The sequence below is a fragment of the Mixophyes fleayi genome, chromosome 3 (genome assembly GCF_038048845.1).
Source record: "Mixophyes fleayi isolate aMixFle1 chromosome 3, aMixFle1.hap1, whole genome shotgun sequence".
Lineage (NCBI taxonomy): Eukaryota > Metazoa > Chordata > Amphibia > Anura > Limnodynastidae > Mixophyes > Mixophyes fleayi.
The window spans coordinates 26,213,187-26,240,459 of record NC_134404.1 but is presented as its reverse complement, the minus strand read 5'-3'; the positions used below and the strand labels follow the sequence as shown (position 1 = coordinate 26,240,459).

General features: G+C 40.5%; 1 protein-coding gene across 2 annotated transcripts in view; it reads right to left on the bottom strand.

The window, feature by feature from the left end:
• Positions 1-12,776: 12,776 nt before the first annotated feature.
• Positions 12,777-27,273, bottom strand: part of LOC142143415 (cytochrome P450 2K1-like) — a 53,751-nt gene continuing 39,254 nt past the window's right edge. For both annotated transcript variants that reach the window (XM_075201249.1, XM_075201248.1), the window contains 2 exons: positions 13,645-13,786; positions 12,777-13,427 (listed from right to left, as the gene is read on the bottom strand). In XM_075201249.1, coding sequence (XP_075057350.1) covers positions 13,246-13,427; positions 13,645-13,786 — 324 coding nt within the window. In that variant the 3' untranslated portion in view covers positions 12,777-13,245. The remainder of the gene's footprint in view (positions 13,428-13,644; positions 13,787-27,273) is intronic.

Here is a 27,273-nt window from a genome sequence, read left to right as displayed (position 1 = left end):
TACGAGCATAATTGGTTTGGAAAAGACCCAAACATAGACAACATGGAGTTAGGGACTATGATGGAGGTTGAGTGAAGAGGAAATACTGTAGATACCCCATGCAATGACTCTGGTAGGATGGTGGCTCATGTAATTCAGCATATTCTGCATGTTTAAGAACATTGTAGTTTATAAATTAGGATTACTGACTGTGAGTAGCAACACATTTTATAAATGTTTCCAGTTCAATTGATTATCAGCATAATACTAAATAGTAACAAAATAATTGTACAAGTACAATTGACATAAAATGAAAACACATCACAACAGCAGCTATCTACCAATAGCTGATATATAATTTGGCGAGTATCATTATTATAACATAAACAAAAGTTATATAATTTTTAAAGCTATAAAATATTATTACAAAATCAGTTAAAATCAGTATACAACAGATATATAGATACATAAATGATCTATTATATAGATATACTATATAACAATAGTGGTTCAAATCAAATAAATAAGAAGTACCACAGTATGTATAAAATCAGAAAGAAAACAAAAATAAAGATGAAAGAGCAAAATAAAATAATAATAATAATAATAATAATAATAATAATAATAATAATAATAATAATAATAATAATATCTTACAAGTCTTAGGGCTAGATTTACTAAGCTGCGGGTTTGAAAAAGTGGGGATGTTGCCTATAGCAACCAATCAGATTCTAGCTGTCATTTTGTAGAAAGTACTAAATAAATGAAAGCTAGAATCTGATTGGTTGCTATAAGCAACATCCCCACTTTTTCAAACCCGCAGCTTAGTAAATCTAGCCCTTAGACTGTCAGGGCTAAAGCTTCATTTAGACCCTCAGGTGACATGGTTTGTAATTTAAAAATCCAATAAGACTCCCTCTGACATAATTTTTCTTAATAGTGAGTAACCGACTGCTTTTGGATAACATGCCCAATCCTAATTATTGGAAGAGAACTAATATCCTTTGAGTGTTTATTGTAGAAGTGCCTTGATAATGATAAATAAGGGTTGAAACAAGGTCTCTTTTGTATTGGGCTTACAAATTTATTACAAGTAATGGATTTGAAGTGTGTACGTGTACTGATCATTATTCCAGTTAATGTTTAGTCTAAAAATGTTATAATATATTAAAGAACCTCATAAATAAATAATAATATAAAAGGTTTACTATAGAGGTATGTAATGTAATCTAGGATAGCAGATGCTCCGCGATCCCAAATTAAAAAAAGGATAAGCTATGTTACTATGATAGAGCACTAAATTCTCACAGAAGGGGCACTTAGCCCTGAAGATGTAGTTCACAATAACCCGTAGAAATGTTGTCAAAATATGGAACACGTGGTGCCCACTGCTGTACTGCAGCACTGCAAGTAAAATGTGAATCAAATATATATATACATTCTCTTACATCCAGGAAAAAGCCGCACACACATTATAAAAATAATGTGTCACGAACAGCACTCACCTGAGTCTGCGTGATGCGTGTGTGACACAGGGTTAACCAAAACACAACCACCTGGTCTGTCTAAAATGATTAAATCCTTCCCTATCTATGCCACACACTAGCTTTGCGATACTAATTATGCAACACAGAGACTTGAACTTATTAAGTGTAATTTAATATGGAAAATACATCCACAATGCTTAAGATAAAATGGATAATAAAAGGCATACAAATATAATGCAATTGTTTCCTATAAAATAAAAAGGATAAAACACAGAATTGATACCTCACTTATAATCAAGGTTCTGTTGCTGGGAGAAGCAGGAAAAATGGGACCTCTTCAATATTGAATTGACTCCCTCAGAGTGAACCAAGACTTACTTTTTCACTATAGTTTTAAAACCAAGCTACAGGACCCCCCAGCCCCCTTTCCTGTGAGGTCAGAACCAACAGGATGGTAGAATGCAAATTAGGGTTTTAGGACTGTGCTGTAGGAATACTTTTAATTCAAGTTTTCTTTACACTGTCCTAACTTTTCAACAGTATGGCTTACAAACATGATTTTACCTCCACACAACATGTCATAAGTTCCCCTTCCTCTGCATACCACACATGCCTCTGGTGAGTATACGATTGGAGAAAATGATATGATATTTTCCTGTGACCCTATTCAGCTTGAATCTGTCATTAACATACAACCCAGTCTCTGCAGTCGGCATGTCTGGGGCCTCCCAAACATGTGTTAGATTTTATTGTCTTGCAAGAGATATCCTCAAAGGTTTTCACATTTGCGTCCTGCCATAAATGGTACAAGTTGCTAACCTTATCTACCAGCCCCCTCTGGGTAGTTTAACATAAACAACCCCATTGATCTAACAGCTTCTAAGAGAGCCGTGTCACACTATTTCTAGGAGTTAATTCAACAAACATATATTTGCAGATTTATGCCTAAAAATTAGCTTGAAAAAGGATAAGCTATGTTACTCTGATAGAGCACTAAATTCTCACAGAAGGGGCACTTAGCCCATAAGATGTAGTTCAAAATAACCCGTAGAAATTTTGACAAAATATGGAACACGTGGTGCCCACTGCAAATATATATATATATATATATATATATATATATATATATATATATATATATATATATATACATTCTCTTACATCCAGGAAAAAGCCGCACACACTTTAGAAAAATAATGGATTTATTACTCTTTGTAATCTACTTCAGCACTCTGGTGGATGAGATAAAAAGTGGGACATGAGATGATGGCAAATTCAGTAACATAATTTAAATACAGATTGGATGCCTGTCTCACAAGACATGGCATCTGCAGCTATATTTGGACTAGGACATTATGGGAGTGATTGACTCAAAAAAAATAAATTAGGTAAATTCCCTGGACCAATTAGGATTTTGCTTTAACCTCACGAGGCTAAATTGTCAACTTTGTTTTACTTTTCTATAGATCAACACAATTAGATTATCTGGTGTACCTTGATGGTCCCAGGTCTTTTTTCAACCTTACTAAGCAACTATGACTTTTTTTACATTTAGTTCTTCTCCTCTGCATGTCTGCTAAAGATTATATATGTTGACCTGATTTTACATTTGAGATTGTTTATTAAAGTTGTATTAATTACGTATTAATTTTAACTCTGGTATAGTTTGGTTTCATGATTGCTTATTTTTAGTGTGTCAGTTTTTTCAGCCTGAATACTATAAATTGTATTTTTTCTAAGGACTAATTATTGTTCTTTGTTTTTGTTTGCCTTTAATACACAACATCATGTAACTTTTTGATTAATTGATTAATTGATTCTCTTAATGGATATAAGTGTTATGTATAATAAGTATGCCTTCACTTAATTGTTTTTGGTGTATTTTTATTTCTTATTTTATTTACATTAATTTATCTTATTATCGTATTTTACTATGTTGCGATTGTAATAAAACGTGTACTTTTTTCATTGTGGTGTGATTGTGCTCTTTAACTATTGTTATTTTGATGTTTATTTTGGTAAGGTTGCATCTGGAATTAGGACTATTCCAATAATGCCACTAATTGCATGCCACTGAATGACATCCAAATAAAACAATGCAGAGGAAGAAAAAAAAAGAGTGAACTAATATAGTAGATTAAGGTGGAGTCATAGATGTAACTTTTCAAGATTTTATGAAAGAAAAAGAATACACTCTCTGGGGATATACTATGCAAACTTGATAGACTGGTGTGTTTTTTCAACCTCATCAATTATGATACCATGTTTCTTAGATTTAGTAAATAAATAAAGGAATAAGAAGCACAAAACTATATATTGTGCGGCGAGATGTTATAAAGTGCAAATGGGTAATGCATCTTAAACCAGACCAAAGTGTGAACAGACACTGTCGCTCTTTAAGGGAAGAAATGTGTATCACTAAACTATGACGTTCCCTCTGTGTACTAACTATGGGAATATTACACAAATTACAGATAATAGTAATGTTAGTAAAACTGACTGGAAATTTGAGCTTGTTTGTATAGAATACCCTTAAAGCATAAAAAAAGGTTGTTAAATCACAATAAGCAACTTAAAACAAACTCTTGGTTGTGTATGGGGTATATAGTATAACCCTAAATTGTATGCAGTATTTCTTATTGGGTAAGAGAGGGAAAAAAACTACAACAGGAAAACTGACATAAATAATCTAGAGATGCTCACTGACCCCCGTGTTTTGGTTTTGTTCTTGGATCTGGATTACCTTCGGGTTTTGGTTTTCGTTTTGCCAAAACCGCCCTTGCGTGTTTTGGTTTTGTTTTGCTATTTTTTTACAAAATTCCATTTTTTGGGCTAAAATCACATAATTTAGGAATTATTTTTTTCCTACATTATTATAAACCTTACTAACACTAATTTCTAGTCATTTCCATTCAATTTTTACCATCTCACAGGTCACAATATGTTTTTCATACACTTTTAGCAAAATACTGCAGCGAGCTGGTTGGATGTTAAGCGTCAGAGCAACGACACAAACACACTGCAGTTTATATCACATCTAGAAAACATTGCCACACACCAGTATCACTAACTCACAATAGAAAAGTAATACAAGATGGAATTGTCCTTGTGGATTCACACCCATATGTTGGATCTTACAAAGGACATACACACTTTAACAAACCAAGCACTTCAGCGACAAGGGCTACCACTTTTGTGACTGAAGTGCTTGGTTTGTTTGGGCCCCCAATAAACCAGCTATCAATGCCTTAAAAGCAGGTTAGACCAACAGTGCTGTCAAATGAATTCTACACTATCAAGATGTTGTTGTAATAATATTCAGCATCATCCTCACCCCCATCAGTGTGTACATCATCATCACAGACTATTAATTCATCTCTGCTGGAATCCACCTTTACAGAAGAGTCAGTACTTGGATGTATTCACCGGTAAAGACCTTCCTCGTGGAAGATATAGTTCATTTTGATGAACATCATCTTTTCCACATTTGCAGGAAGTTACTCCTACATCGATCAATGACAAGATCCCGGCTGTGCTGAAAACTGTTTCTGAGTACACACTGGAGGGTGGGCAGCTTAGGTATTGCAAAGCGAGTTTGTACATGGGTTTCCAAATTGCGTGTTTTTCCTCCCAGTATGGAAAGGGACTGTCTGACATGTCGATTTCAATGAACTCTTGAAAATATTTCTCCACCATCCTTTGCATGTTAATAGTAGGATCTGATGGAGTTATGGCTGAGGTCACACTTTTTTTGCTAAATTCTTTCAAACCAGACCAGATGTCAAACTGTTGTGGCCTGCCACCTGCGTCATCCCAGCTTCTCTTTAGAAGTGCAATTTCTTATGAGCAGCAGCTGCCTGAGAAACTGAAGGAGGAGATGCCATCAAGCTACGGACCACTTAAGCGGTCAACTTGCTGACCAGGAGCTCCTTGCATCTTTTCAGATCTCGGTCAGTTGGAAGCAAAGAATCTACGTAGGTCTTAAACCTAGGATCAAGCACAGTCGCCAAAACATAGTGATCCGACTTCAAGATTTTATTAACTCTTGGATCATGACAAAACAAATTACTTGATCTACAAGGCTAACATACTTTGCGGATTTGCTTTCTTTCATCTCCTCCTTCAGTTTCTCAAGCTGCTTTTCCAAAAGTCGAATTAAGGGAATGATTTGGCTCAAGCTAGCAGTGTCTGAACTCACATCACACAGCACAACTTCAAATGGTTTCAGCACCTTGCACAACACAGAAAGGATTCTCCACTGTGCAAGACTAAAATACATGCCCCCTCCTTTCCCAATGTCAAGGCTTGTGCAATATGCTTGTATGGCTGTACGCTGTTCCTCCATCCTCTGAAGCATGTACAGGGTGGACTTTCACCTTGTTAACTGTGCTTTCGCAGAATGCCAGAAATGTCCTGAAATTATATGGGCCACAGAAAGCATCTCCTGCACCTCACATTTTTTTTCAAGAAGCTCTGTATCACCAAGTTTATTGTGTGAGCAAAACAGGGAATGTGATGAAATTCACCCAGCTGTAATGCTCGCACAATTTTGATGGCGTTATCAGAAATTACATATCCTGGGGAGAGTTCAAGTGGCATAAGCCATGTATCAATAACATCCCTTAGTTTTCTTAACAAATTATCAGCTGTATGCCTGTTAGTGAAGCCGGTGATACAAAGAATAGCCTGCCTGTGAGAAATGTTACGTAGTGGTGTACATATCTGTGGTTAAGTGTACAGTGGGTAGAATGGCATTTTGTAGCCCAATTATTAAATTTTTGTGAACGTTCTGGTACAGTTCAGGTATAGCTTTTTTTGAAAAATGGTGTTGTAATGAAATTTGGTAATGGGGACACAAGACCTCAATTAACTGTGAAAAACCAGCTGCGTTTATAGTGGAAATTGGACGCAGATCTAACAATAGCTTAGTCGCCATGATGTCTGTGATCTGCTTTGCGACTGGATGACTGCTGTCATACTTGCTTCCTCTAGCAAAAAATTGTCTCACAGTTAATTGTTGTAGAGTACTAGTGGTCTTCTTCTTGGGCTACTTATAGGAGTAAGATTCACCCCCAGCAGCAGGGCCAGCAGCAGCAGCAGTAGGCCTAACGGTCACAAAATCTTCAAAGGAATCCTGGTTAGGGGAGGAGTCATGTAGCCTAAGCGGCTTGGATGAGGATATTGATGAGGATGGTGTTGTCAGTGTCGATTGCAGGGGCCATGATCTAGATGAGAGCAGGAATTAGCGGATGCTGGACAGCTTGTTGTTATTTTGCGAGAATAAGTTTTGGATTTTCCCAAAAGCTTCACATGAGCTCTCTTCAAATGGCATAACATGGATGAGGTTCCTAAATGGTTTATGTCCCTACCTCGACTGACTGTGGATTTACAAACACTACATATGACTACACAGCTCTTGTCGGGATTTGGGTAAACATAATTCCAGACATAAGAGAAGGATTTTTGGTCTTCTGCCCAGACATGACAATAGGCTTCTTGCTATCACTGTCAACAACTGTTTCCACTGGTACAGGACTTACACAAACAAAATCATCGTCATAATCATCCTCATTAGCACCGTCATCAGCTGCAGAAATATCCCCCTCATCCTCTTGCAATTCCAAAATAGCATCCTCAATTTGGGTATCACGGCCTACACTTGGCCTGCTCATGCACATATCAGAACATATGCTGACAGGGGGCTTCTTTGTGAGTACTGTATCAAAAATGTCAAGATTATCCTCAGGTATTTGTGTCATATCTGGATCAGAACCAGCATAGTCTTGTAAGGCCTTGCTGATTTCTTCCAGCTCTGCTTTTACACTTGGAAGTATTTGGGCACCCCTTTTGTAGTCAGAATGACAAGGTCTTCCATCGTCATCACTGACCTTACAAGAAGATGCTGAAGTACATTTGCAGAACTAGCACTCCTGAAGAAAAGTGAAGGCCTGAATCTATCCTTGCCACTGCGTGTGTAGAATGGTATGTTGGCAAATTTATTTTTTTCGTCACTTAACTTGGCCTTAAATAAATGTGATTTTTTTCTTTACTGAGGTAAAACGTGTTTTCTTACATTTTTGTTTCCCTGAATTACAAACACTATGCACTTTGAGAAAGGCTTTAGCAGATGATGTAGTGGTAGAGGGATTATTATTATCATCATCATGACTGGTGCCAGCAGCTGCTTGGTGCTCCTGGTCTTTTGGCAACTGATGGGAATCCATAGCTCTGGCACAGTACAATTTGAGTGTAAAGAACAATAGTAGCCTATTAAAATTTTATTAAAAAAATGCAAAATGCCACCTATCCGAATTGTGGCCGAGTTGTGACACAATACAATTTGAGAGTAAAGAACAATACTAGCCTATTAAATGTTTATAAAGAAAATGCAAAATGCCAACTATCCTACTTGTGCGTAAAATGTGGCACAATATAATTTGACTGTAAATAACAATATTAGGCTATTAAATTTTTATAACGAAAAAGCAAAATGCCAACTTTCCTAATTGTGGGCGAGCTCTGGCATAGTACACTATGAATGGAGACTGGAAAAAACAATAACAACCTATTGGACTATAAAGCAAAGCCCTGTGCAACCTCTGCTAATTCTGGCTGAGCTCTGCAACAGTACACTGTGAATAGAGACTGGAAGGCACAATATCAGCCTATTAAATAAAGCCCACTGACATCTCTCCTAATTGTGGGTGAGATTTGGAATTGTCAATGTGACTTAAGACTATCATTATACTAACCCTTCCTAACTACACAAGACCCTATAAAAGACGGTGCTATCCCTTCTCTGTCTCTCTGTGAAATGGCGATGGAGGTCCGTTTTGGGCGTTATTTAAAGAATCAAAATCTCGGGAGATCCGACGAAACAATCATGACGTTTTAACTCGCTTACATTGCCTGAACATGCGCCCGAGTTCCGAGCCGGTTCGGATACCCTAAGTTCGGGTGGGCTCGGTTTTCGGGAAACCGAGCCCGCCCATCTCTAAAATAAAACCATAGTTAGTACACAGTGTGAACTTTATATTTTAGTAATACAGAGCTATTCAATTGCATGTTTCAGCCCTTAAACAGCCACTATGCTGGTTCACATTTTGATGTGATATAAGATGCATTAGCTATTTTCTAGATTTTAGTAAGGCCTTTCACTGCTATGTTTAATGCAGGATAGTGTGAAAGGCCTGATGCTATGTTGCATAGAAGGAGGAGTAAGTAACAGAAAGGGAGTAAAGACTAAAGGACCTCTATGTGCCCAATTGATGTTGAGACATTCATCCATTTGCGCAGCATGTATAGCATGAAATAGCTCTGCGCATGATCTGAAATGGACATTACACCAGTGATCGCAATTGCGTGCAATTCATGTCAACGCAAATGACACTTACGACTGCCTACGACATGAGAGGCAGAACGAGGGAGGGAAGGGGTGGACTAACACTCCCCCATACTACTATAAAACTCACCAATATGAGCATATGCACAACAATAGAAGCCTCAATTGTACTAGCCCTTTCATTGCTCTATTGTGGGTGGTCAACTCTGGGTGCAAGATACATGCTGCTGATGATAATCATTAGTTTGCACCTGGCAATTGTGTTAAAAAATAAGTTAATAACTTAAAAACAAAAACCAAAATAACCCTTTGTGCTCCTCCCCCCTGAAAGAACAACCATCACTAGTGGTTATAGCTTAGTTTGGTAAAAAAAAATCAAGGATACAAACAGAGCGATGGCCCCCAAAAGTCTCTTCCTGCTTTAGGCTATGACTGGCTAGGCTGATTACACTATAGCAGTGACATTTGCAGTGTTCTGTCCCTCTGACATGTTGTCAACCAACCTTAAACTGATAAGCACATGGTTGAATTTACTATGGGAATGGATCCCACAAAATAAATGCACCTTCACCCTATGAGAAGCAGGCCCATGGTGAATGCACTAGTGTTCTTCCTATACCCCAGGTGCAGTGGGTGTGGGACAATGTAATGGTTAAAAAAATAGGCCAAAGGGATTTTTTTTGTCTAAAGTGATAGGGTATACTGGCACTTGTAGTACTACAGCATGTCCTGGCATCCAGGCCCGATGCAATCTGTTGATCACCTGTAAAAAACACTGAAAAATAAAGACACCAACACAGTTAAAAAATCCTCTAAATAAACACTCACAAGACAAACGCTCTTTAATCCCTTTATTGTTCACCTAGATCCAGGGGGAATCTTTTCTGTCTTCAAGGCTTGAAATCCAAGGATTTAAAATAAATAAAATAAGAGACCCAACAATTGTTCCTTACAGGAGCCACGTCTTAATTGCAAGACTTAGAACCAATCATTCTAACCAAAGAGAGGGGCTTTGGTCTCAGTGCATGGGAAACCATACTGATTGGTTAGAAGTGGCCAAACCCCACATTGGTTTATACAATGTTATTCATTCATGCAATTTCAACTCTGAATAAGGCCCACTTTATCTTGATTTAACATTGTATATTATATGTTTTTCACTTGGCATGTGTTCACATTATTTGGCAAAGTATATGTCATTGCTCACTGAGAGAGACTACATTAGATGCAACTACAAAAGAGAGACTCTCTGCTGGATGAATTTGCAGAACAGCATTCAAGCTCATTCCTGTGGAAAAGGGTCACTGTAAACTGGGTCCATGTAAACAATGGCAGAGGGCAGAGGGAGAATGGGCTATGAAAGATTATTCTGAGAAGAGGGCTATATAAAGACTCTGCTCAAGAAATCTTATGCAATATGATTGTGGTTTCCATGGCAGACATAGAAAACTTTGGAAATTGTGAAACATTAACAGCATCTTAAAGAAGAATAACACCACACCACCATGTGTCTTCTTACAAACACAGACTGATTTATATTAAGAAACACACATAATTGTTTTAGGAAATTGCAGCTTTAACATTTTTATTTTGTTTTATTATCCAATAATTGCCCATAATCCAACTTCTGATATTTTACACCAAGAAGTCACCCCAATACATCCTTTTCTGGATTGAAATTTTAGCATCTCTACCAAACCGCCTTTCTTTTTTGTGTCATAGGGGTATATTTACTAAACTGCGAGTTTCAAAAAATAGAGATGTTGCCTATAGCAACCAATCAGATTCTAGCTGTCATTTTGTTGAATGTATTAAATATATGTCAGCTAGAAACTGATTGTTTGCTAAAGTCAACATCTTCACTTTTTCAAACTTGCAGTTTAGTAAATCTGGCTCATAGAGCCAAAATCAACCACTTTTTGCAGAAGCAGGCTTAATATGTCAAAAACAGATTTCACACTTCTACTGGTCATTTAAAACAATCAACCATTATATTTCATTTATAAATCACTATAAAAAAATAAGCATAGTTGAATTGTATTAGAGATTATTTATAAATAGATAATGTAAAAATAAAAGGTATTTATGGTTCCGGTTCTCTAAAAGGTAAAAAGTTTGGTCTCATACTAAAGCTTATTTCACCAGCATTCACCAGCACGGTTTTGACAGAGTGGCAATCACATCTAGCGGTCGCAATTTATTAGCAATATGAGATTAATACTCAAAAGTACTTTGTTTAGGGGTCAGTTTAAACTGGTTATTAGTCGGGAAGACATGTAGGCAACAGTTGAAATGAGTTTCCCCCTCCTTTGGGAAGAGATAAAATGAACTGACATATAGCCAGCAGTCTACTGGAACTTCATTAACCCTGGACCAATGAAGACCTCTCAGTATGATCTGTGTATATTCGTGACATCATCATTGATTATGTTCATCATCATCATCAACATTTATTTATATAGCGCCAGCAAATTCCGTAGCGCTTTACAATTGGGAACAAACATTAATAAGACAATACTGGGTAATACATACAGACAGAGAGGTAAGAGAACCCTGCTCGAAAGCTTACAATCTCTAGGACAATGGGAGTTTGAAACACAAGGGCATGTGCTACATCATATTGCACAATGGACCAGCCAGACTGCAAAGGTAAAAGTACTGAGTGGGCTGTGTGTGTTGCAATGTTGGTCAGAAGGTTGTTGTCTTGTGTTAGCTGTGTAGAGGATGGCAGTAGGGTAATCTAGGGAAATTAAGATGGTGGTTGAGGAATATCATAACCTTGTCTGAAGAGGTGGGTTTTCAGTGAACGCTTGAAGGTTTGAAGACTAGAGGAAAATCTTACTGTGCGAGGGAGGGAATTCCACAAAGTAGGTGCAGCCCAGAAAAAATCCTGTAACCGAGAATGGCAGGATGTGATGAGAGTGGAGGAGAGACGTAGATCTTGTGCAGAACAGAGGTGTCGAGTAGGGAGATATTTCGAGACAAGCGAGGAAATGTATGTCGGTGCAATTTTGTTGATGGCCTTGTATGTTAGTATAAGCTTGTGTAAGCCCCTCCTACTGAGGCAAGAGGGTGCTTTTTGGATAACGAACGGGAACGGTGGCAAAGTAAGCCCAGCCGGTTCCCAGCAACAACAGACAGGGTGGCATAGGCGGTCCATCCTGTCACAGATTTCATTCTAAATGCATATAAGCAAGTCCTTGGCCAGTGTTAAATCACTATCTTCCTGACTGCAGACTACATGGACCAGGGCCAAGGAAGCGCTTGTGTAATATATTCGGTTTTATATTTTCCTGTCGATTGTTATACTGTCACGGTCGTCTGTATTTCTTGATCCGATTCGGGACCCTTGGGACTAGCTGGAGCAGGACTGAAACAGAATCTAGCAGCCTGGATGATCTTGCTACTCATGTTCTTGCTGATAGCAGGGGAATGAGCAGTCTGGAAATGTTGACAGGAACAGTGCACTAGTAATGCAGACAGGAACAGTGCACTTTGCAATTCTGACAGGAACGCTGCACTTGTAATGCAGTCAGGAACACTGCACTTGTAATGCAGTCAGGAACACTGCACTTGTAATGCAGTCAGGAACACTGCACTTGTAATGCAGTCAGGAACACTGCACTTGTAATGCAGTCAGGAACACTGGAACCAAGAACTATCCTCTGGAGAGAAGTGTGTTGTTCTGGCAATGAACAGATCACAGCAGCAGGTTTAAATAGGGTGTCCCAAACAACGATTGGCTTATCAGTTCATGTGATCACAGCTGCTGAATCTGGTTGGTCTGGAATGATCACCTGACTGTATCCAAGATGGCCATGCCCATGCAGCAGAACAAACAGTGTGTGTTTGTTTACAAACGGAGGTGTGGAGAATGGGAGTGTTGCAGACGACCAGAAGGGACCCAGTTAGCCGTGATATGACAGCGGCGGATGGGGTAAGTGCGGCTAAGATCCCGATTTGTGACATATACCTTTTATGTATCTTTATGGCTTGCTATAAATCCTGATATCTTTTGCTATTAAATCTCTGCATTGGAACCACAATAATCTCATTGGACAATGTTCATTGGTAGCGACAAAATTAATATTACTCAGGTACATCCCTATATGTACCCAACCTATACTTAAAAAAGCTACCATTACTACACCAAAAGCTTCAGAGATTTTGCGATGGAAACATACGTAAAATCAATGTACCCATAATATAGCTAATATGTCACTGATAACTACGAATGAAGCATTACAAATATTGGTAATGTTTGGGAAAAAAGAAAATTTAATAATTTTGAAATTGAGTTAGTCACATAGGTCATGTGTAATTCTCACTGTGATTGACAATAATAATTATGTAACTACTGATGTTATTGTGAATATTGATAGCATTATCTATGTGATTTGTACAGCTACTGTATCTGAAATAGACTCTAAGTGTATTTTAAAAGCGAGGCACAGCGCATATCATGTGTTTTTTTGGTGCATTTGTAAGTCCACCTCCAGGAGACAGATCAACATAACTAACGCTGGGGGGTAACCGGAAGGTGAATTTCTGTAAGAGGCTTGTAAAAAAGATGAAGAGCTCCATTCTTGCGAGAGTTTCTCCAGCACAGACTCTGTGACCTAAAACAGGGTAAACAAGTTGCATAGTAATTATATTAAATCAATTGGATATATACTTTAATTTAGTCTTTTACATTTAATTACTGAACTAACAAGTCAGTAAATAATGATCTGTAAATATTCAGTAAACTTTCACCTTGGAACAACAATATGTGCTGTCATTGATATAGTAAAAATAATATAATATAATATTTCACAAAGGCCAGACATACAGTACCTGCAGAGAATGGCATAAAGGCGTCTTTCTTTATAAAATTTCCTTTGTCGTCAAGAAAATGATTTGGGTAAAATTCATCTGGTTTCTCAAATTGCGTCTTGTCTCTCAATACAGATGACAGTAATGGGATTATACAGGTTCCCTAGGATAAAAAACACATCTGTATAAAGGAAGTAAAGTGGGAGCAAAGAGATATCAGTCAAATTTTGCAAGCGGAGATGGAAGGGAGGAAAAATGGGGTTTAAACCTCTTATAATACTTGGCTAAGCCCTAGAACATCTGTAGCATAGGAGCATCGTACAAATATTTTATAAAGAAATGGCTTAAGACAGTTGTTTCCTATTGTATACCCCATATACTAGGTTTCGTGTTTCTCCAGAACACATTTCATCAGGCTGACAGTAATGCCTGTGGTACGAATGACTGGACGACTCTGTGTAATCTATTTAGATTGGAAACTAAATATAACTTTGTCAATCAGTTATGCCATCACATAATATTGTGAAGGGTGAAGTGCCTGAACCAGGAGCCGTTGGAAAGAAGCAGAGTCACCATTATGTACAAATAGTATCCTTATGAATTGATAAAGCCCAACAGGGGTGGCAAAGGCTGTTTTGGTCCCCACCTTCCCAGCTAACTCTATCTTACAATATCCGTTTGTGAGAACTAGGGTAAAAATATACTTGGAGAATCCAAACAGGTCGAGAAGTAAATCCCTCCATGACATGGTGTAGGCATCTTATATGTAAAAAAAAAAAGAAAGCATGCTATGGTGTATAAGTGTCCAAAAATCAAGTATAAGCCAAGGATAAATAACAGAATTTTAATTCCAATTACATAAAAATCCACAAACGACAAGTGGCAATGAATTAGTAAAAAAAGGATAAATGAACATAAAATATAAACATAACAAATATCATATCAAATATTGAGTACATGTGTGTATGTTCCAACTCATTTCATGTACTGGTAATAAATAGAATCACTTTCAGAGAATTAATTATATAAAGAGGGTCACAGAAATGTGAAAACCAGAGTAGTCCAGATGGAAGATGGTGAAGGTTATATAAACCAATTCTGCTACTAGCCAAATATAAAGTATTGTAGGCAGATGGATGCAGTGTATATGGATGGCAACAAATATGAGGCAGAGACCAACAGGTATGAATGTGCGGAGGAGCAATAATAAAGCATGTACAGTCACTTGGCTCCTTACCGGGTTACCGGAGAATAGTCCTTGATGTACTCATGGAGAGAAAGTACAGGTAAGAAATGCAAATGGAACAATGGTGTCCCATGTACAGACTCTGAACCCATGGGGGGGGGCGTAATCTAAAAACGCCTCCGCCAGAAACAGTGCAGACGTAAAACAGTTCCTGCCTCCCATCAGAAATAGAGCTCTGTAAGATTGAAGAGCAGTAGCGTAGTAATCAGGTGCCTTCACCAGTATACTAACTGGCCTTGTGTCCCCAGACAAACTGCCGGGTATTCACCAAATTGCTGTAAGCTATTCAGAAATGGTAATACTTCTCCAGGAGAATAAAAGAGATACAATATAACCACACATGTGTCAGATAGACTTGGCTGACGCGTTTCATCGCTGGCATGCGATTTCATCAGAGACATGTTGGTACCTCCTCTGGGCTTTCTTATATACCGTGTTAATAAATGATTTCCTATTCATCCTGTTATGCACGTTTTGTCGCTATGCAATAACGATTGTCGAATCTCGATTTGTGTTTCCAACGCACAAATATTTATACTCAAAGGGGGGTATTCAATTGTTAGCGAGTTTGTAAGTTCGAGCGCGTTGTCTTTTTTTTTTTTTTTTTATTATTTTCGAGCGCGGAAACTTCTCCCGCAATTCAAATCTTTTTTTTTTTTTACTGAAACGGTTTTATCGCGCTCCAAACGTTTGTCAATGTTAAAGTATAGGCTGGATGCGAACCCTCAGCGGAAAAAGCTATTCAATTGTTTTTTAACGCTGTGGTTGAAACAGGCAAATCAGCTGTTTCATCTCGCACCTTCTTGATTTGCTCAAAGAAAAAAAAAAATTTTAAGTTAAGAAAAATATAAATTAAACTGAAAAAATAGATGTAAAAGTTCATTAAAATAACATGAAAACTGAAAAGTACTATTTTTTTAAAAAATTAACAGTGTAATAATTAATAATTTATTCAAAGTTCCCCCTTTAAAAAAAAACCATTAGTGGTGCATGTGTTTAAACTTTATTATTTTTTTTCATCAAAATTGTGAAAAGTAGCATGTTATTTATTTATTTTTTAAAACCAAAAGCGTTTGCTCCCCACTCTATTTAGTCTTAACACTAGTGCTGGCAGGCTATTGCTGTGTGTGTTAAAATCTTTGAAAATTTTTGCGTAGGGTTCCCCCTATTTTAATTGAACCAGCACTAGGCAAACCAGCTGGGGTAATAGGCACTATAGCAGGGGGGGAAACGCAGTTTGGGTCCCACGGTCATAATGACTAAACACCCACAGACTGTTCAGCGCTGGCCTGGATTCCCTAGGGAGTGTGGTCCGCTGAAAAATGTAAGCAGGCCATCCCCCTAGGGACACCCAGCCCAGTGCCGATAGCACTAGGGCTTTTCCTACTACCCCTGGGCTGTGGGTAGTAGGGTAATAAATGGGGATTTTGTATTGAAAAAACCCCCAAAAAACACAATTTTGATTTGTTGAACTACATGTCCCAGCAAGCCATGTTGGCCTAAATAGTGTGGGTATGCTGCTACTTGTCTAACTACAAGCACCAGCGTACCCATGGCACCCAGGGCATGTTGGCACTTGTAGAACCACAAGTGCCAACATGCTCTTACACCCACGGCTGGCTGTGATCTGTAGTTCCACAAAGCAAAATGTTAAATAAAAGCACAACACCCTCATTCCAACCACAAATCTTTATTAAAAATAATAAAACCCTAAGAAATACAGTAAACACCCTCATGTACACCATAGATTTTTATTAAAAACTAAAAAACCCAAAATACTCACCATGGACGAAATCCTCAGTTTTCTGATGCTTTACTTACACACACTCACTTACGCAAAGTCCCAACAAATATTTGTACCTTCGAAATGTCCATGCTTGGCCAGTGTTCAAGAAATGTTTGTAAATGGAAAAAAAAATTCCTGCTTGTAAAATCTTTAAATCTGCTGTCCAGGGGGAGGGGCATTGTTGCTTGCAGTGCTGGGGCCCTTCTTGATTGCAGTGTAAGGGCCCAATCTCCTTTGCAGTGCTGGGGCCCTTCTTGATTGCAGTGTAGGGGCCCAATCTCATTTGTAGTGCTGGGACTCTTCTTGATTGCATTAATTTGCATTAATTTTTTATACTAAAATGACTGCCTTAACCACTCCTCATTTCAAACTTGCTAGGACCAATAATAGAGCGCGAGGGGGTCGATGCAATGTTAACAATTGAATTGAGTGTTTTGTTTTTTTTAAAACGAGTGCTCGAACAGGAAAAAACGAGCGCAGGATTTATTTTTTTCAAGCGCGGGATTTTCACCCGTCTCGCTAACAATTGAATATGCCCCAAAAAGTAGCAGAATAATTCAAGCGAAATAATAAGTACAGCCTTTACTTATCGCAGGCGCCCTGGATCCAGTGAACAGTCATTCAGGTCTAAAGTCTGTGGTCATGCAGTCAGAAATACAGTAAAACAATGCAGATGATGTGGCTTGCTTCTATTGGTCCAGGTTTCAGGAAGGTCCAGAGTGTTGCAGATCATAGGCTAGTTCAAACCAAAATATCCAAAGGTGTGGGTCATCTCTCCAGGGGATGTGCTCCGACTTTCCCGCCAAGAATCCAGTCTCAACTGTCACGGTTGCATACAGGAATACAGCTGGGAGCCACGAATATGGTGAAAACACTCTGTGTTTATTTGCAGAAATGTACAAAGCAGGTAATCAAGTCTGTAGAAATAAATACCAGGTGCAAGCTGATGCAGGAAATGATATGATTGTTCAGAAACCGGCAGGTAAACAGTTAATGCAGGGAACCAGGATGTATGAACAGATTTCCAAGCAGCATGAACCAGAGGAGCAAGGCAGGAGGAAGAGTCCACAGGCTGCAACAAGGATATGACTTCACAGGATGGAACAACAGGAAATGACATCAATAACCAGCAATGTGTGCTGGGAGTGACAGGTATATAAAGGGAAAAATGAGACCACACCCAGGTGCATGGGATAATTAGTGAAGCAGCAAAGTTAACCCCTAATGCACACAAATAGGGCACAATAGCAGCACCTCTGGTGAATGAAGGTACTGCTGCAGCACATAAAAATAAACACAAATACAGCACAGTGCAAAACAAACAGGGGCTGCAGGATGCAAGCAGCATTCAAAAGGGAGATGTAGCAGGCAGATCGTGACAGTACCCCCCCTTTAAAGGGCGGATTCCAGACGCCCAATTACCAAAAATGTCTAAATTCGTTGGAATCATAGTCCACAATAGGGGGCCAGGCAGAAAAGTCCTCGTCCATGGGCAAAAGGGCAAAGGAGGTCATGCCAGCTGCCAGTTCAAGCACTGCAGAACCACCTCTTTTCTTACATCCTCCTCTCTTACGGGACTTCCTTAGAGTTGGGATCTGCGCCAACTGGGTGGAGCACAAGGGTAGTTCTCGAACTGTAGTGCCGGGTAGTGTTGCTGAAAGCACCGGTGATCCACAGGATGGCACTGCAGGGGTTGGAGAAAACTTTTTGATTGCTTCCTCAACAAACCGTTGTAAGTCAAACAGGATGGGATCTTGGGTTTCAATAAAAGGATTTGCCCATTCCAAAGCTTCTCCTTTAAAATACGAAATAAGGAACAGTACACGCCCCTTAGGGTTGTTAACAAGCTCTGGTATGGAGGGCATATAAGAGGCAGCAAATTTCAGAAGAGCACAAAGTTGGGAAATGTGCCCCTCAAAGAAAGGCAACGGCTCAGACTCGGCACCCTCAGCACAGGATGACTCGGACTTGGCAACAGACCTGACAGGGGACCCGGACTGGGCGGCAGACTTGGGAGCAGGCCCGGACTGGGCGGCAGACTTGGGAGAAGGCCCGGACTGGGCGGCAGACTTGGGAGCAGGCCCGGACTGGGCGGCAGACTTGGGAGCAGGCCCGGACTGGGCGGCAGACTTGGGAGCAGGCTCGGACTGGGCGGCAGACTTGGGAGCAGGCCCGGACTGGGCGGCAGACTTGGGAGCAGGCCCGGCCTGGGCGGCAGACTTGGGAGCAGGCCTTGACCGGGCGGCAGACTTGGGAGCAGGCCTTGACCGGGCGGCAGACTTGGGAGCAGGCCCGGACTGGGCGGCAGACTTGGGAGCAGGCCCGGACTGGCAACTCAGGCTGGACCGAGGGCCTGGAGGGACAGGACCCCCTCTGGAGCAGACTGGAAGGGCCGCGCCCCCTCTGGAACAGTCTTTAAGGGCAGCGCCCCCTCTGGAGCAGACTGGAAGGGCAGCGCCCCCTCTGGAGCAGACTGGAAGGGCAGCGCCCCCTCTGGAGCAGACTGGAAGGGCAGTGCCCTCTCTGGAGCAGACTGGAAGGGCAGCGACCCCTCTGGAGCAGACTGGAAGGGCAGCGACCCCTCTGGAGCAGACTGGAAGGGCAGCGACCCCTCTGGAGCAGACTGGAAGGGCAGCGACCCCTCTGGAGCAGACTGGAAGGGCAGCGCCCCCTCTGGAGCAGACTGGAGCTCAGGAACAGAGACAGCGGCTGAAGACTCGGAACTGGCGGCAGCGGCTGGAGACTCGGCACTGGAGGCAGCGGCTGGAGACTCGGCACTGGAGGCAGCGGCTGGAGACTCGGCACTGGAGGCAGCGGCTGGAGACTCGGCACTGGAGGCAGCGGCTGGAGACTCGGCACTGGAGGCAGCGGCTGGAGACTCGGCACTGGAGGCAGCTGCTGGAGACGCGGCACTGGAGGCAGCGGCTGGAGACTGAGCACTGGAGGCAGCTGCTGGAGACTCGGCACTGGAGGCAGCGGCTGGAGACTCGGCACTGGATATCACGCTAACAGGAGACTCGGGCGCAGAAGCTGCGGCAGCAGGCTCACGACCGGGCACAGTGGCAGTAGGCTCACGACCGGACACGGTGGCAGCAGGCTCACGACCGGACACGGTGGCAGCAGGCTCGGGACCGGACACGGTGGCAGCAGGCTCGGGACCTGACACAGTGGCAGGAGACTCGGGACCGGACACAGTGGCAGGAGACTCGGGACCGGACACAGTGGCAGGAGACTCAAAGCTGGAGGCAGATGCTGGCACCTCGGGACAGGAGACAGGGGCTGCCACCTCGGGACAGGAGACAGAGGCTGGCACCTCGGGACAGTAGACTGAGGCTGGCACCTCGGGACAGGAGACAGAGGCTGGCACCTCGCGACAGGAGACAGAGGCTGGCACCTCGGGACAGGAGACAGAGGCTGGCACCTCGGGACAGGAGACAGAGGCTGGCACCTCGGGACAGGAGACAGAGGCTGGCACCTCGCAACAGGAGACAGAGGCTGGCACCTTGCAACAGGAGACAGAGGCTGGCACCTCGCAACAGGAGACAGAGGCTGGCACCTCGCAACAGGAGACAGAGGCTGGCACCTCGCAACCGGAGACAGAGGGAGTTGGTGCCTCAGGACAGACGGCTGGAGCTGGCGCCTCAGGACAGGCGGCTGGAGCTGGCAGATTGGGTCTCTTCGCAGAGAACAGGAACGCTGGAGCATAACCAGATTTGGAGTGCAGAGAGAAAACAACAGGTGATGGTTCAGTAAGCTGACGTGGTCTACGGATGGGACAGTCCTGCAAGAAATGTGCATTGCTGGCACAGTAGAGACACAACTTGTTTGTTATTCTGCGACGCCGTTCCTCTTCGGTCAGATGGGGGCGTGGACCACCTGTGAACTGGGAATTTGTTACCCCATAGTTCTTAGAAAACAGCAAACGCGTAGAAGCACTTTTAAGAGGTGCTGCTTGCACAGGTTCATCAGCAGAGAAGGTGGATTGAAACAGATAAGCAGCTTCTGAATTAGGAGGGACAGAATCTGACAGTCTCCTGAGTGGGTCCAAAAGCAACGTAGCAAATTTAGCCAGCTGGGAACGAAGCAAGATAATGTCCATCTGTAAAGTTTGTAGCAGTGGCAATTCCAAGTTTGGTAAAACAGACATGTTGCAGAAGAGAAATGAAAACTTGATTGCAGAGAAAAGGTCCCAGAAATAAAAAACTTTCACCAGACTCCTAAGCTGTTTTTTGGGCTGGTTATACTGTGACGGTTGCATACAGGAATACAGCTGGGAGCCACGAATATGGTGAAAACACTCTGTGTTTATTTGCAGAAATGTACAAAGCAGGTAATCAAGTCTGTAGAAATAAATACCAGGTGCAAGCTGATGCAGGAAATGATATGATTGTTCAGAAACCGGCAGGTAAACAGTTAATGCAGGGAACCAGGATGTATGAACAGATTTCCAAGCAGCATGAACCAGAGGAGCAAGGCAGGAGGAAGAGTCCACAGGCTGCAACAAGGATATGACTTCACAGGATGGAACAACAGGAAATGACATCAATAACCAGCAATGTGTGCTGGGAGTGACAGGTATATAAAGGGAAAAATGAGACCACACCCAGGTGCATGGGATAATTAGTGAAGCAGCAAGGTTAACCCATAATGCACACAAATAGGGCACAATAGCAGCACCTCTGGTGAATGAAGGTACTGCTGCAGCACATAAAAATAAACACAAATACAGCACAGTGCAAAACAAACAGGGGCTGTGGGAAGCAAGCAGCATTCAAAAGGGAGATGTAGCAGGCAGATCGTGACATCAACTAGTCTATTAGCATTTTATAGTCAGTATTACCTTAAACATTTATTCCCTATCATCGCTAACTAGATTATGCAATGTGCGAAGGAACCAGACAACTGCTGATGAATAGGGGATTAAATTGATACCAGACATACATTTCCTTTAGAATGGTCTCCCCGTAGCGCACAGAGAAGTGACAAAGATGTAGAATAAGGTATAATGTTTAATAAAACACAATAGCAAACACAATAGCAATACTATGAATGATATGCAAGGTGGCAACCTGGAGGCATATGCATAGTAACAATAAACATAATGATGACATTGGCTCAAAACCTAGATCAGCAATAATCCTCTGAAATTGGACACGGAGGTCCCAGGAAACTGAGCTGGTTAGGAGAGTCCCAAATAATAAAATATTTGTCCAAGATGTGATAGATTCACAGTCTCTATGCCAATATATACACTTCCTTATACGGAATTTACTAACTCAGAGACTGTGAACTCATCACGTCTTAGACTACTCTTGTCAATGAGACTCATTTTACCATTTCAGCTTCCTGTGACCTCCGTGTCCATAAATCTAGGATCAATGCTGATTTAGGTTTTGGAGTCATTGTCATACTCCTGTATTGTGTTTATGCATATGCATTTAGTATATACGGAATACTACCTATATATTGGCATAGAGACTGTGAATCTATCACATCTTGGACAAACATTTTATTATTTGGGACTCTCCTAACCAGCTCAGTTTCCTGGGACCTCCGTGTCCAATTTCAGAGGATTATTGCTGATCTAGGTTTTGAGCCAATGTCATCATTATGTTTATTGTTACTATGCATATGCCTCCAGGTTGCCACCTTGCATATCATGGATAGTATTGCTATTTTGTTTGCTATTGTGTTTTATTAAACATTATACCTTATTCTACATCTTTGTCACTTCTCTGTGCGCTACAGGGAAACCACTCTAAACTATCTAGTTAAGGGTCGGAACTACCCTGTATATCCTTTTCCCCTCAAGCAGACTCTTTCTCTAACTCTAGTAGAGGAGCGCTCACCAAACCCCCTATTGTTATTCACTGTTTTAGTTCCGTGGTTTGAGCTGCACCTCTATTATATTCTTCACATTTATATACTATGATCTCCCTTTTGAGAGAGGGAAGAACACCTCGCCTGGAAGATATTTTCTCCAGTAAAAAAGAGAGGATTATAGAAGCACAGATAAGTAAGAACACTTTCTGTGAGAACTTTCTGCGCTTTGAACACCTTTTAATACAAGAACAAAAACAATGGTTGGAAGCCACCACTTTGTCAAAATATATAGACAAAAAAATCATTCCGAGGGGACTAAGAATTAAAAAAAATAATACATGCAATCAGGATAACACCCTGTTCATGAAGTCATGGAACAAAATCCTAGAGCTTTGCTCTTTCTCCTTAATGAGATTGATAATCTCAGATAGGGAGACTACTCTAAAAAAGATCGAGGAAGAAATCGATCCGATTTACGATAAATTTAAACCACTACAACATCTGGAGGATTACAACAAATTGGAGAGCCTCACGATCAATAAAGTTAAGGGCATTGAAGAAGAAATTATTAAAAATAAAGAGAAGAAATTCTTAAGAGATATTAGAGACTACGAAAATTGGGAACCTAAGCCCTTTTACCGAATTTCTAGAACTAAGGCACAAAATACACATGCTAATAACCAACGCTTCACACCTGTTAAGAAAAACACCTCCAAATATAAACCTAATAATCATTCCAACAAGTATCCACAAAGATCACCTCTTATTAAGAAAACCCCTGTTAAGGAACACACCAAAAGGATCTATAAACCCCTTAATCCAAATAATTTAGGACCAAAACTGAATACACCATCATTAAAAAATAGAGGACACTCTGGGAGAGCACAGGAAGTTTTCAATAAAGGGATAGCTACCTATCACAAGGAAGTAAAAGACCAACAAACAGGCCTGTTAAAGAAACTGGGCCAATCGGAACAACAAAAGGAGCATCTTCCGGATTTGGATTTTGAAACCGAAGAAAACATTGATCTTTTTTTAGGACTAGCACAGAAAGCAGCGCTGTCCGTCCCCACGTCTCCGAAATCATGTGTAACAGATCCTCTCCTCCACAATACAGACAGCCTTCTCTCTCTAGGAAAAACACGGAAAAGACCAAAACCCTTAGAGGAAGAAGAGGAGGAAGATTACGGAGGTGCCAGACCCAAAATAAGGAGGTAACCACCGCACATAGAGGCATCTTCAATCTCAGCAATACTGAACTTACTAAACCACAGCTAGATCTACTGGAAAAAGGCTTAAAATTTGCACCAGATAGAGTCTTAAACAAATTTGATACCTCCATTCATCTACATCAATTCATTAGAAAACTCACCCTTAAGAAATATTTTGTCAAATCAAAAGCAGAATTAATAAGACCCTCTACGAATGAACAACATGATGATACAACCGAATATCTGAGGACAAACTTAAAAGAAAAATCGAAGTTTTATCCTACTCATCTCAAAGGACCTTTCATAACCACATTCCAAAGAATGGTTGAGAAAGACCTGGATAGTCTATCCATCAACCAACAGGCTAATAAGAATTCCAACCTCACTTTTAAGGAAAGAAAAGCATTAAAGGAACTAAGAGATAATCCTGACCTTATCATAAAACCAGCTGACAAGGGAGGAGGAATCACGATCCTGGATAAGAAACACTACCTTGAAGAATTAAACAGACAACTTAACGACAACAACACCTATGAGTTACTTACCAGTGACCCCACTCTACTATATCAGAAGGATTTAATGGATCTGCTGAAACCAGCACTTGAAAAAGGAATCATCAGTAAGGCAGAATTTGACTATTTATATATCAAATCTCCAAGATTACCGGTCATCTATCAGTTGCCTAAGATCCACAAGTCCCTTGAACATCCACCAGGAAGACCAATCGTGTCAGGGATACAATCCTTAACCACCAATTTATCTAGCTATATAGATCATTTCTTGCAGCCCATAGTCACGAAACAAAAAAGCTACCTACGAGACACCAGTCATGTGCTTGAAATTTTGATGAACACCAAATGGGAAACCGGCTATATTTTAGCAACATGCAATGTAACTTCCCTATACACAGTTATCGAGCACAACCCTGGCTGTGCTTTTGTCAAAAACATCCTTACCCAAGACAGTGCCATTCCATCTGAACAAATTAATTTTATCATGAATAGTATCACATTCATACTACACCACAACTACTTCTGGTCAGAGGGGAGTTTCTACAGGCAGGTTCGCAGGACAGCAATGGGCGCGAAGTTCGCGCCCAATTACGCGAACCTGTTTGTGGCTGAATGGGAGAATCTAACTAAACATCTGGACCAACAACCCATTCTCCCAATACATCCTCCTCTTGCTCAGATTTATAGATGACATTCTATTCATCTGGACAGGGAGCAAGGTGGATATGGACCTGTTACTGTCATACATCAACCTCAATGACCTCAATCTTCAGTTTACAGCCAACTATAGCAACCACTCGGTCTCTTTTCCTGATCTAGAAATATATATAGAAGATAACACTATTGAAACTAAGACTTTTTTCAAAGCAGTGGATTCTAATTCTTACATCCCCATGAATAGCAGTCACCATAAGAATTGGATAAACAACATACCGAAGGGACAGTTCACAAGAATACGAAGAAACTGCTCCAAATTGGAACAATTTGACAAACAGGTCTCAGTCCTTAAAGAACGCTTTCAAGAAAGGAACTACAACTCAGAAACTGTACAACAGGCTGAACATCTAATCAGAAACACTGATAAAGATATGCTTCTTGACAAATCAAAAAATAAAAAAGAAGATGACCATGAAAGGGAAAATGCACTTGAGGCAATTCCCTTCATCTCTACGTTTAACCGAGATGCAAAAAAAGTTGAGCGCATTGTTTCCAAACATTGGCATATCCTATTAGGAGATGAGAAACTTAAAGACATACTTCCGGCAAGACCAAAATTTATCTGTACACGAGCGAACAACCTCAAACAACAACTAGTACACAGTACAATCACCCCTAACAACCCTACCAATACAGGGACTTGGTTAGGGGAAAAAGGGCATGGTTTTTACCACTGTAACAGATGTCAAGCTTGTAAAACCAGCCACGTACGTAACACCAAACCCACCATCTCCTACCTATCTTCAAGCACTAAGGAAATGCACACCATTAACAGTAAGATCACTTGTGATTCCATGGGCGTCATTTACTTACTACAGTGCCCCTGTGGCCTACAATATGTGGGGAGAACTAATAGGAAGCTCCATGTACGGATTAGTGAACATCAAAGGAACATCAGGATAGGCTTTGAAAATCATAGCATTTCCGAGCACTTCCGTACCCACCATGAAAAAGACCCCCCCTTCTCGACATCACTGAATCGGAGCTTATTACCGCCCAATGCCACTACACATTATGCGTACCGGAACTGTATTTTAGAAATTGGACAACTAGTCTTCATATTTCTTTTTATCAACACACCCTGTTACTTTATACGGTGTCCAACTACACACACTTCCTTACACGGAATTTACTAACTCAGAGACTGTGAACTCATCACGTCTTGGACTACTCTTGTCAATGAGACTCATTTTACCATTTCAGCTTCCTGGGACCTCCGCGTCCATAAATCTAGGATCAATGCTGATTTAGATTTTGGAGTCATTGTCATACTCCTGTATTGTGTTTATACATATGCATTTAGTATATACGGAATACTACCTATATATTGGCATAGAGACTGTGAATCTATCACATCTTGGACAAATATTTTATTATTTGGGACTCTCCTAACCAGCTCAGTTTCCTGGAACCTCCGTGTCCAATTTCAGAGGATTATTGCTGATCTAGGTTTTGAGCCAATGTCATCATTATGTTTATTGTTACTAAGCATATGCCTCCAGGTTGCCACCTTGCATATCATGCATAGTATTGCTATTGTGTTTTATTAAACATTATACCTTATTCTACATCTTTGTCACTTCTCTGTGCGCTACAGGGAGACCATTCTAAACTATCTATTTAAGGGTCGGAACTACCCTGTATATCTTTTTCCCCTCAAGCAGCCTCTTTCTCTAACTCTAGTAGAGGAGCGCTCACCAAACCCCCTATTGTTATACATTTCCTTTAACCTGAACCATATGTTTTACTAACATGCATGTAACTTATAATATTAAACATGAATATTACTATATTTTGACATTAATAACTGTGTTGTAACTACAATTAATGTGTACTATTTACAAATGTGTGCGTTTGTGCGAATGTGTGTAAAAAGTGTAAAAACTGTTGTTGCCACGTGTTGCGGCTGGGTACGCCCTTCCACGCCGTAGCGTACTCTACACATCTTTTCAAACAAAGACAACCAAGTTTGCTCAATATTAATTGAAATGACTTTATCCAATTTGCTGACTTCGACAATCACCAGTGGAGGATTCACTCTTCCCTTATCCATGGTTCACAGAGGTTACTACATAAAAAATCCATATTGTACCAGCTTAAATGCAATATGAGTTAGATTGTAGAACTACTCTAACAACAGGGCAAAAGTAGACAATGATAAAAATAACGCTAAAAATGATAATTCAAATTTTTTGCATATATATATATATGTATATATATATATATATATATATGTATATATATATATATATATATATATATATATATATATATATATATGTACACACACACACACACACACACACAAACACACTAGACCAAACTAGACCATAACTCATCTTTGTGCAATGAAAA